Below are 12,540 nucleotides of genomic sequence, written 5' to 3'. Positions count from 1 at the left end.
TATTCTAAAATCATCCATGTAACACTAGTAGTAGCAAATGCCACAATGGTAAGTTATATATCTTTAGTTCAAGTTAAGGGTGTTACTACAACATTAAGACAATGCATATGCAGGAATGATGCAAGAATGAAAATCCAGTCCACAGTTGAAAAACCCTGCATTTTAACTTCTGAAAAAAAATACAGTAAACATTTTCCCGTTTCAACTTGCCCTCACAGAGCTTTTTGTATCTAAAAAACTGTAATAAAATATCCAGTGAGCTTTGAATTAATTGGGGCACATGAGTGTGCAAGTATGCATGGTTGCACATAAAACAAAATTATAGCTTTATCTACAAAACAATGTCATTCCTGAATTGAATTAAATCCATAAAATTCGATTTGTATCTTTCAAAAAGCATTTAGTGTACAGTTAGAGGGATCGACGCTTGTTCAGAAACACAGGCTTTTAAATGACAAACTCATATAAGTAATATTAGGACTGCACCAAAATCCCTGTTAATTCAATGTAAATACATACTCCAGAAAGAGTATACAGTACACATTTCATGATTGCTGGACATTGCTGGACTTATCCCATTCTGTTCATCTGCGATCAAAACATTCCTTTAGAGAGTGTACGAAAGGAAATAATCATAAAGAAAGAAGGAAATGAACTTATGCAAAACTAAACAAAGAAAGGAACAAAAAAGTGAGGGAACGCAGCAGCAGTAGCAGCAGCAGCACACTTCAGCAAAAGTACTCACGCAGAATCTACTGGCCAGAAGTTGATCAGAGTAACAGGACTGCAAGACAAAAAATGAGGAGGTGAAGAGAGAGGCAGAAGAAACTCAGCAGCAAAATAACTACAGAAAGATTAAAAAAAAAATCACAACAACTCAAAAACAGAAATCCAACAGACCAACATGAATGACCATGAAGAGCAACCAACCAAAAAGAGAAAAAATATATCTTAAATTAAAAAAAGAGAGAAAGAGAGCGAGAACAAGCTGTGTGCAATTGCCATTAAACAACTGATTAAACTTGTAAAAAAACAAAACAACAAAAACAAAGGGAGATGGGCTACTCATTAATTTTTCCATGTGTATCATTATTATTATTATTATTATTATTATTTTTTCCATAACGACTTCACAGTAATTCAATAAGACTAAATTTATAGGGTGAGAGAAGATGAAATCAGCTGGGAAGCTCTCAAACATAGTAACCTAATTTAAAAAATAAAAGCACAGAAAGATACCCATTTGGAATAAAATAAAAATTTAATGAAGAGATCATTAGTTCCCAAATTGCTGTATCAAACTTAAAAGTTATAAGGCTGCCAGTAAGTGCTTTTCTTTTACTGACTGAAGTGGAAGTTCCTGTGAAGATGGGTGAAAACAGATAAAGGGAATGGCAATTGGAACCCCAGCTTGTGTTTTCCTGCCAGCCGTGGTTAACAAAAAAAAAGAAAGAAAGAAAGAAAGAAAGAAAGAGGCTTTATGCATTTAGGAAGTGAGGGGAGTTGGCACCAGCTGGGGAGCTCAAAGAGCATACCAAATGAACTGTTTAGACACTTTAGAGCTACTCACGTTTCCATGTTGTCTCCCTCCAAGACAGTTTGCACAGGCAGGTAGCCCATTCGTGGGTGCTTTGCAAAATATCTTTTTGTTCGAAATTTGTTTTTTAGTACCTTGGCAAAGTCACGGACATCTTCTCCGGAAGTTGTCTGAAAGCCACAAATCACAATGAAATCATCTTTCATGAGGTTATTAATTTTAGTTGCCTCTTCCTTTGATAGGCCATTTGAAGGAGCAGTGGCCACGCCAAGCAGAGCGGCAACGACCTGGCCTCCAGAACCACACATTCTATTTAGTTATCACTGTCACCTCAAAATGTACTACTGAATGGCACAGCTATTGGGGAGGAAGAAGAAAAAGAGGAAGCTCCAAACACCTCTAACAGGCTCATGCCTCTTCTCAGTGATTTGATGAGGACAAGTAATAATTAAACAAGAATCTGTAATTTCCTCAAATTGCCTGGGACTCTCTGCCTGCTTTTTGTGCAGCAAATGGCTGTAACAGAGCACACTCAGCCGGCCTGAGGGGCCCGCAGGATACTTTACTGGCTGGATCCCAACCCTTCCTGCATGCTCTTTGTTTCCATCCTGGATCTGTCAGTCCCTGAAAGCCAAGCCAATGCTCCTGGTACATTTTCTTTCCAGTTTCTCTTCTCAGCCTCCTCTACCCATTAATATTTTGATCAAAGAAAAACAAAAGGAAGGTGAGAGCTGCTGAAATCTCTTATATCAGTTATTTTTTCTTGCATCTGTCTAATCTGAAGCTAGCAGGCATTTAAGATCAATAACCTGCGGAGAGCACCATTTACAGTTTTATTCTGTCGCCTGCACTCAGCCTCCTTTCTCCCTATAGAGACCAGCAGAGGAGTACAAAGTGCAATTAGTTTCCTAAAGACCAGAATGAGCCAGAAAGAGTTCAAAGTATGTCTGCTGGGAAGATGTAACACTTCTTGCAAGCCTGATTAAGAGCCAGACAATTTTCTGAAGAATTTTAATGGAAGACTTCAGTTACATTAGTCAGGCTGTACTCCACTCTTTACACCTCACAGAGAAGCTCGACCCTGAAATACTGCTTTTCTACAGTAAATTAAGTTCATCCTGACCCACATACCACTATCGCTTCTCCAGTGTATCTAATTTGAAGGAAAGAAATGAGGGAAAGTTAATCTTTCTGACATTTTTTAATGAGTTCTATGCCTTCTATTCAGAGAGGAAGGAGGTCCTGGGATCCATCAGTCAAGCCTACTTTCACAGAGCTGCTGATACACAGATGTGTGTATTTTTAGTGATTGCTCAGGTAGAAAAATTAAGCATCCCCTGAAAAATAATTTGCAGGAAGACTGAGATGCATTAACAGAAAGGACAAACGGTCTTCCTCTACTGAGGACACCTAAAAGCTTCACGTAAAGCAAATTTGGTTCTCTTTCCAGTCAGTCTATCTTGTATGAAAATTCAGTATGATCAATGACTGGCAGAGAAGAAATATATCAGAACCTCTAAGTCAGTACAGCAGCATTTGTATTTTCAAGAAGCTGTGATAATGCTCAAAAATATTTCAATAAATTCAAAGTAAAGCCATTTTGGGAAAGATTAAGTACGTCTGGACCACCTAGAAGACTCTGGGAAGGGCATTTACTGATTTGGCCTTAGAGGCTCCAACAGGAAGGAATTCCCTCTCCTGAATGCCATCTGCACTGCCTATTGAGAGAGTCCCTAAGAAGGTCAGCATCGAGAGACCAGCTATAGCACATCAGCTGAAAACAGAGAAGAACCTTTAATTCCTAGTGTTGGTTATAGATAGATTAAGCACAGCTTTCTGTTCATGTTGCTCACATGTGTAATTCATAAACTTTTATTCCTACTTTGTCTATTTTCGATGTTGTGAACACTTGCAATTGCATTTGACTGTAATTTGATTGTAAGTGTTTTCAGGCACAATGAGTAATAAAACATTCTTCACTTCGACTTTCCTGGGATGTGTTAGCTCCCCTGAACCTTCCACATGACAACCAAACATTAAAATAGCGTGCTCGCACAGAAACATTTCAATCTAGTTTGAAAACTGGCATCACAGGAATCCCAAGAAAAAAATGTCTTCTAGTGACAAGCACCAGGCACCTCTCATGTGATCCAGTTTAAATTTCAAAACTGTTCAAGGAGCACAAGAATGGCAAAGAAAAGCAATTATTATGTGGACATACTGATAGACTAAGCCCATTTTCAGTGAAACTTTCTGATTTATTCCACAGATGTTTTACTCCACGTGATTTTCAGAGTAAAACCATACAAAACAGAATTCTCAGTAGATTGGGTTTATGAAGAAGAAACAGCAGAGTTTTCAAGCATCCTGGTTCTCTTAACTGAAAGTAATCTGTACGCAGCTGGGTCTTGCACATTCCAGAACTATTCTGAAACCAAAACTACTTCTTGACATCAGGAGAACTTTACCACCACCTGACTTATCACAGTTTGGTTTAAGTAAGTGTCTTGCCAAACCCTCACCCCAGATCTCAGCCTCTATTGTAAACAGTAGCTGTAGAAACTTATCTCAGTTTGATATGCTTGCTCCTAACAAGGTCATATTTTTATGCTGGTGAGTTTGTTAAACCCAAACAGAAAAACGACGCTACATTTAAACCTCAGTCTAGAACTGTTCTTCTGTACTTTACTTGAAACCTTTTTAAAAGTCACCTCTCTTTGATCAACCATTGCTGCTTTTTCTGTCTGAATAGAAACCAGGGAACTGCCTTGCCCTTATTCTGCCTCAGCCTTTTGCAGGAAAGAAGTTATCACATCCCTTGGACATTTAGTTAGAGTTCTCAAATTCCCCTCAAGCAGAACTAAGGCTGCAGTGCTCCAAAATTTCCTTGTGGTAAGAGGGAGTGGGAATAAAAATACCAAGAGGCTTCATTGTGCTCATCTAACTATTGTAAGGATATGTCAAAGAAGGCATTGCATGTCTTCTGTCCACTAAAATGCATTCTGGGGTGAGAGATTTGTCTGGAGGAAGAGGGAAAAGTGCTTTGCCATCTGCCAAATTGTTTTCATTCATTTCAAAAACAATTACATACTAGACATGATAGCTTCAGTGGATGTCTTGTTCAGTCACACAGTACTTAGGTTTAGTTTTTCAATAGCAGCAACACAAAAAAGATCAGCACTTGCTGTGTGTCACATTCATTTTTTTTCCTAGTTAATCCTACTCTAATTCAGTTTACTGCTGGTACAGCCAGGCACAGCACATGAGCACGGGCTGTGGGAGTTCTGAATTCACAACAAAATTTACTGTCTGTAAATGCTTCTTTATTCTGAGTCAGCAATCTGGATGCTGTTGCAAGTTTTCTGTTCATCACCATGCTAGCCTATTGTGAGGGAGAACAGAAACCTGCCGGACCCTGCCTGTGTTGCAATGAGTCGCTTCAGGCTGTGGGAGTGTCTCACAGTTATTTCATCTCTCACTTTTCACACTTTCCTTGAACTTTCCTTGAAACACTTCTTAGGAACAGGTAAGAAAACAGCAGCGAGACGTTGTTTTGTGCGCTCTCTGCACCATTTGCAATCTCCCACACCGCCTATGAACAAGAGTAAGAGCAGCAAGCCGCGGAACAAACCAGCAGCCGACTCAGCAAGAATGCACGCAGCTCAACTGGAAGGACTGCTCCAGCACGGCCGGCCAGCCTGGCAGGCTACGGCTGGGATCATGACAGTTTGCTCCAGGAATGCCTGCGATGGAGAAGTCTGTTCAGACTCGTCTCAGCAGTGCTAACATTTCTCTCCAACCTGCGCAGCAGCTCAGGCAAATCACCCTTCCCACTAACCTCAGTCCTAGGGGGAAGACGCTGAAAAGCAGCAGCCAGTGAATGCTGACAAAAAGTAAGCAAAAAGATATAGGTTGCCCTTGCAAAGAATTGGATTGAACAGTGCCGTGTAGATGCTAAAGTTGAGAATGTAAATAAATATCCATAAATTACAGTAACAAAAACACCGGATTTGCTTTACTATGTTTTAGGGGAATAATTTTTTCTCTCTCTTTCCTAAGAAAAGCTCAGAGTCTTTACTTCATTTTGCCAATGCCTTTTTGTTTGGATGAAGATGCAAAAGCTATTCATGACATTTTATGAGGCTAGCTATATATAATTTTGATGCTTTGTTTTCACCATTTAAATTTGACCAGCAGACAAAAGTACAAGACTAATGACCATGTTATCAGATTAGGAAATGAAACCAGTGTGTGCAATAATGCTTCAAGACCACCACACACAATAGCAAAGACAGCTGAAAGCTCAGGCATGCTGCATTGTGGAAGGGCCACTTGAGAGCTCCTCTGATTTATGCCCCTCTGCCATGGTCACAAATGGCCAAAATGAAAGAGGGACAACACACCGAGAGAATAATGTATTTTTTTCTTTGCCAGATGCTTGGTACAGAAGAAGCATTTACACAGAATTGTTCCTTTTGAGAGCTGTATAACAAGGGCGAAGACCCTCATGACACCATCCATGCAGCACAGAGAGAATGTTCTGCACTCAACACAATGAATTCTGGTCTTCAGAAATGAGATCTAACTTGCTATTCCCAAGAATTTCCCTGGTATTTTATACTGTCTAGTCATCATGCAATAAAAAGATACTATCAAGTAGTAAAGACCTTGAAAATGCAATTGTAGTGTAGCAAGCAAAAGAAGTGAAGCATCAAGCTTGCCAGGGAAAGGAAGAAAAATCTCACATTGATACAGAGAAAACATTGTGATCTAAGATAGAAATATGTGTTTGCACAAACCACGGGCTTCTTGAAGGATACATGAAGTAAACTGTACGGCCCTGAACATGGAGCAGTTCATTAGCATGCAGTAACATATTATGACACAGCATTACACAAACAATGAAACTTAATTTACTTCCAACTATTGGACTGTCTTTTTACTATGCATTAGAAATTCCTGGAATGTACAGTTTATAAGAGGTGATTTCTTTACAGGGGGGAAAAAAGCCACTCAAATGCTCCATTACCTTGCACACAGCAAATGAAGTTTTTCCTTTCTACTTAACAATGGGCAGTAAGGGTCAGTAAAACAGCTACTTACTGGTGTGCAGTACTCCACCATGGGATAGTGCATTTTATGACCTTTTGCAACACGGCCAGAGAAGAAGCAACTTTGGCAGATGTCATAGTTAAAGTGCTTTAAGCTTCTGTACCTAAAAGAGGAAGAAAAAAAACATGGCTTCAGAGCTCAGTATGTGAATACTTCGTGTCAGCTTGTGAAGCTTTCTGTGTTATTAAGTGCTCTTCCCTGAGATGTCACACAGCACACAATACACGACAATACCCATTTGAGGGACAGGATTGCTGCCTCAGAGCAACAAAGCAGAGATGGTTATCTAAGATTTGAATCTTCAAAATGAATCACTCTACATCGCAAAATTTCTAACAGTGGGCAACAGTGAAGAGTTCTATCTACAGAATCCCCCTCTCTCATAATATGCGAAAGACAGCACCAAGCTTTTTGTTTCTACAATGCTAATTTCAGTTCTGGTCTCCTTCATGACTCCTAACACAGAACTTCTTGAGCAAATACAATTCAGATAAGTAATGCGCTCCTCGACAAGTAACATCAGCAAGCTGTTGAGTGCTGCCTACAAGGTAGGAATTTGTTCATGTAGTTTCCTTCATCTTCATCAAAATAATTTTCGTTTACAGAATGCCATCTCTGCAAGAATCTGAATGCACTTTCAGGCCATTATTTAAGCTCATCAGCTCTATGAGACAGCTAACTGTTGCGTATGCTACGCTGAAGTACTTGAAAGACCCAGAGGCATAAAGGTTGTCTTGTTCCAAAGATGCTAAGCAGTTCGGTCACAATAACCTCAAAAGAGCATTGTTTTACGTGTACTGAGGCTCACAGTATTAGCTTTCTAAAAGCCGTCCAATACAGTGTCTTTTTGTCAAGTGGGTAAACAAGGTCTCAGTGACTTGCAAAGGCATAAAAAAAATCTGCAACAGATTCGGCTACCATAATAGAATTGTTATATGAAGTTAAGAGACAGATGAGATCAGACAAGTAAAAGTAGACACAAACACAGAGCTCCAGTGTCCACTCTCCACATTTCTGATGCTAACTACAGACTATCCATTCACTCAGCATCCTTTGATTTTCCAAGTGCCGCATTTTTCCAATTCCATCCACTTGTCATTGGCTGTTTATACAAACCGTGTGAGTAATTCACTAGTTTCACAAACTGTATCTGCAACAGGAAACTTTTACTTTGTGGATGTGCTGAACTTGTCACATCCCATCCATTGCTCTTCTTCGGTAACGCTTACTATTATCCCATTTGCAATATGCAAGGGGAGTAAAAGCAGAAGAACACGAGTTTAGATGATTAAAGTAACAGCCTGACTGAAGAAAAAAATCAGACTCAGAACGAAGCAGTACCTTCATTATTTCCTCTTTCTCACTGCCTGTACAATTGCACAGGAGAAAGGACTGCCCTACTATACATATAAAAGCAACATTCATACTCCCCCATGTTAGAGCAAAAAGATGGCTTTTCTATGTGGTACTGCTCGCTGTTGTTGTTGATACGCATTTTAGAAATAAAATTACAAAAAGCTCTCTGTAAACAACACGGTACGATGGAAGGAAAAATGCCACCAGTGAAAGAGGACCATGAACAGAAAGGACAGAAACCATACAAAGCAGCTATTAGGAAGCAAAGTGATAAAACAAGTCTAGGCATAATTGAAAGTGAGTATTTACTTAGCCATTAAGTGGATTCTCAACAGGCATACCAGCACACAGCCATTTTACCACCCATCGACTTATTCATTGCTATAGTAACCATGGTGTTGATCCAGATGTTCAAACAGATCAGCAACATTTCCAGCACACTAGGTTAATATTCCACCAACCACATTCCTCTGAAAAATGCACAGCATCTTTACATGTCTGTAAATTTTCAAGTCACTTCTTTGCTTTATGACATGATAGAAAGCAGTTCATTAGGATCCAATTCAGAAAACGAAGCTGCATGTATAAGACAGATTGAATATAAAGCAAATCCTGTTAGTTGTGCAATTTGTCAATACTTTGGATGAGACACAGAAGGACTGGAATGGAGAGCAGAACCTAGAGGAATGGCAGTATCTTAACTGATAAGAATTTTTTTTGTTCTCTTCAGCTTTTTCATCACTGTACCCAGTCTAAGTGTCACTCTCCCTCATGTCCCATCACAACTCTTCTTATCCTGAACATGCATAAAATCAAGAACATGATTTGCCTGGAAACAGAGATACTGATCCACCAAGCAGTGTAATACAAGGCAGAAGGGGAATTAGTTTGTACCTGAATCCGATAATTGGGCACTCCTTGCAGATGTTACACTTCGCTTGGTGTTTGGCAGTTTCGGCAGCAGCCACCCTGTGCAACACAGGCAGCCACACCATGGACTGCGGTTCCAGCCTCATCCAGTCCAGGAACAGGGCTGCTTCAATCTCAGGCTTGTTATTGGCCTGGAGCAGAGGGGGAAGAAAGACAAGGGCTCAGCACAAGGGATTTGTGTAGTACCAGCTAATCAACAGCTCAAGTCACTGGTTTCCTACCTGCTCCACATCTTTTCCCTGAATACCATCCAGCTTTTCCTCCCATCCACCCATCCAAAAAAAAAAATTCTCAAGGATACTTCCTTTTAAACAAGAACCGAACACTATTAACATTTCAAATCTCTCTTTCTCTTATTCTCTATTACAACAGACAGCATTACCATGTACTCTGTTAAAACGAAAATTATCCACTTACACAATCTGGCAGAAAATCCTGTGTTTCCTATATCTCTTTCTGTACTCGCATAGCATGGTTTCTAACTTCTTATTTTAAAAAATACTGTTTATGTTATCCAACCCCTAAAAATTGCATGTCTTTTTATCAAAATTCCTTTCGCTTTAACACCCTCCATTGCCACCCTGACCTTTCTTCAAAATGCACGTATAAGGAAATAATTCAAATTCTTTCTCAAGCCCACTGTTGAACATGTAAACTCTGCCTCCTTAAATGCCTCAAAATCCCTCTTCCCACCATACCATCGTGAAATTCCTTGTCATTGCCTGGGAACACAACGCAGTTTTGTCCCACAGAACATGATGCATTTAGCCTCATATTCCATAACCTCCTGCTTTCGCCTCTTTAACCAAGAGCCAAAAAGCCCATTAAAACTTCGTGGCAGTCCTTTCTCTGCTCTTTCCCATTGTAGCCTGAACAGAACTAAACTTTGTGCACCTGTTCTACCGTACCTTTAAGGAACATCCATAACAAACCAGATTCCCATTGCACTGTGCAAACACCCCAAGTCTCATCCCTACCTCTCAGCATTACAGCAGGGAACAAGGAACAGTAAACAGAAGAGAAGCCACAGGACAGCAACGATCAGCACAGGCAGAGGTCACACCGCACTGGCAGACCAGCCACTGCAAAGAACATTGCAGGATACGGACAGACAGCTTCAAAAGGCATCTTAAGGAACAAAGCAAAGCGGCAGTGGGAATGTTTATATGGGAACTCCTCTCCAGTGTGAAGGACAGCGCTGAGCAAGCACTGAACTGGGTGTCTGGAGCCTGGTTTCAGCCCTGAAGAGATGATGGATCAGGTGGAGATAATGAAGGGCTCCCACCGGGAAGGCAAGAGGGAGGAGGAGGAAGAGGAGGAGGAGGAGAAGCCCACATGGAGAACAGAAGTCGTGATGGAGCAGGACACTGTCCCACTGCATCTCTGTAAACCACTGCTAAGTGTTATCTTAAATTCACTGACACATTTCAATCCCACCCCACCCAGCATGAACAACATGGTTATGAACCAAATATGTTTAAATCCCTGGCTTCTTTCTCTAACCATTCAAACACATTACTCTGTGAGACAATCTTTTGTATTTTAAGTTTCACAAGGCAAGGACTTCATTTGTGGTTCCAAACCTATTAGAAGCACTTGAACATATAATAAGCACATATGTACCATGTATATGGACCACAACAAATAGTGGATTATTTTTTTTCTTAATGCTTGCTCTTTCACAATTACTTTCCAAAGTTCTCATGAAATTTCAAGTTAGTATGACCTAGCTAAAACCTTTAGCTTCATTCAACTAAAACACAATGCTAGCAACAAATCTGGGGATTCTTTTTTCACAACAGACATAAAGGCAGAAAGAGCTAGAGGGAAAACCAATATTATCATTTTTTTAAGCTACCACTGTTTATAATCTTGACAAACAAATTAACTGATCGATACTTGCAGACTGAGAAAAATGCAAAGTCTCCTAGACTGAACTCCTGACCACAAGAAGGAAATTAAAAACAAAAACAAAAAGACAAAAAGAACAGTCTCTTGAATAATACACTTCATTAAAATTGACTTAAGATGCTGCTGCAATGTTTTGGTTAATTAGAAATATATATATTTTTTTTGTCAGGATTTTCTGCTGGGGTAAACCCAGCAAGCCACAAACGTATCTACAGTTCTTCAGATGAAGTCCCCTCAATGCCTGCCTCTCCCCCAAAACAACCTCCGCACCAAAACAGAGAGAAAACTGAAAAAGCAAAGAAACATCCAGGCAACAGTGGCAACAAAGTTTGTTCAGAGCTGCAGACACTGCTTTACTGCTTTCCACTGAACGATATTTATGAATTCAAAAAAACAAAATTAATTCTAGAAGTCTCTTAAGAGAAAGGCGCGTTTATGAAGTGCAGTCATTTATGTGCCTCTTTTCCAGCTGGCAGCTACGGCAGCAAGGGGCTGGGGTGTGACTTTCTGTGGATCACTCAACAAGCCAGCATCCGCCAGGAACTACACTGGCCAACCCCTCCTCTGCCTGGTAGACTACGCTTACTGTACTAAGGTCCTCTAAGCCTCTAATATTTTAGGAGTATCTCATTAATATTCCGTTTCTAATAGAAAAACATGAAGTGTGCTGAAATGCTGCAGCGCAAGCTGCGGACGGAATAAAAATGAGCAGCTCAAAGAACTACTCTGCACTGGTAGTTGCTTTAAATTTGCAGGGAAAACGTTGCAGTGATGAAAGCCTTTCTGTAACGCTCAAAGATCTATTTTAATTTTACAGTCACTGGCGATTGCCAGCAGTCCCAATGGTTGCCCACATGGAGCTCCGCACCCCGGTTGTACAAAACTCGTGCTCAGAGAGATTATGTGCATTAAAATGTATCAGAACTGGTTCCGAATTATATTACATGAAGATTTAAAGCCACGTGGAGAAAAGCTGGTCAGGGTCAGATGGTAGAGGACAGACAGTTCTCGACTGTTCCCTGAGCTGCTATTACAATTTTTTAAAATAATCTCTAAATCCAGTAAAGGCAGCAGCTGACGATTTTACATAAGGGAAGAAGTCTGAATTCACGCAGTACGTATCTGAACCAACAACAGCGAGCTGTAAAGAATATTAATGGTTCTTCTCTTCAACACATTTCTGTGGAACTCCCAATTTTTATGGTAATAACAGAGTGAATCATAAAATAAAATTCATAAAGCCCTTTCCAGCTTACAAGTAACAATTTATTATGGGGGCCATTCAAATTCATCATGCTCCACACATCTGTTATTCGGTATTTATTCTGCAGAAACAATGGGGAAATGGGAAGTTGCGCGGTGTTGGCATCTTTATACAATACTTAGGAGCTGAATTTTTCTGTTTTTTAAATTATTTATTATTATTCCCTCCTCTTCTTTCAGCTATTATTTTAAAAAATACACTGTAAGAACTTTATCGATGTGTAATATGAATTATGCTCCAAAATACAGTCATGATGTTGCGTGAATAGTGCAGTATGGCTTTGGACAGTCAGACAATATAGTGTGAATTTCTGAAAACACTTTTGATGAGGTACATTATGTTTAGGTGCAAGGTAAGGAACTAATGGGAAATAATTCAGTATTACTAATTTAATAGTGTTTTCCATCTAGGATGGAAAGCTTTACGTTAG

General features: G+C 39.9%; 1 protein-coding gene across 17 annotated transcripts in view; it reads right to left on the bottom strand.

Annotated features, from left to right (window-relative positions):
- DMD (dystrophin) overlaps positions 1-12,540 on the bottom strand; it is a 1,227,136-nt gene that overhangs the window by 39,966 nt on the left and 1,174,630 nt on the right. For 14 of the 17 annotated variants that reach the window (XM_035333326.1, XM_035333348.1, XM_035333385.1 and 11 more), the window contains 4 exons: positions 8,900-9,066; positions 6,641-6,752; positions 1,571-1,707; positions 746-784 (listed from right to left, as the gene is read on the bottom strand). In XM_035333326.1, coding sequence (XP_035189217.1) covers positions 746-784; positions 1,571-1,707; positions 6,641-6,752; positions 8,900-9,066 — 455 coding nt within the window. The remainder of the gene's footprint in view (positions 1-745; positions 785-1,570; positions 1,708-6,640; positions 6,753-8,899; positions 9,067-12,540) is intronic. The other 3 variants (XM_035333334.1, XM_035333447.1, XM_035333429.1) reach the window with 1 other exon arrangement.

The sequence above is a fragment of the Oxyura jamaicensis genome, chromosome 1 (genome assembly GCF_011077185.1).
Source record: "Oxyura jamaicensis isolate SHBP4307 breed ruddy duck chromosome 1, BPBGC_Ojam_1.0, whole genome shotgun sequence".
Taxonomy (NCBI): Eukaryota; Metazoa; Chordata; class Aves; order Anseriformes; family Anatidae; genus Oxyura; species Oxyura jamaicensis.
Note: the sequence above shows the minus strand (reverse complement) of the source record. Positions and strands in the feature narration are given on the sequence as shown.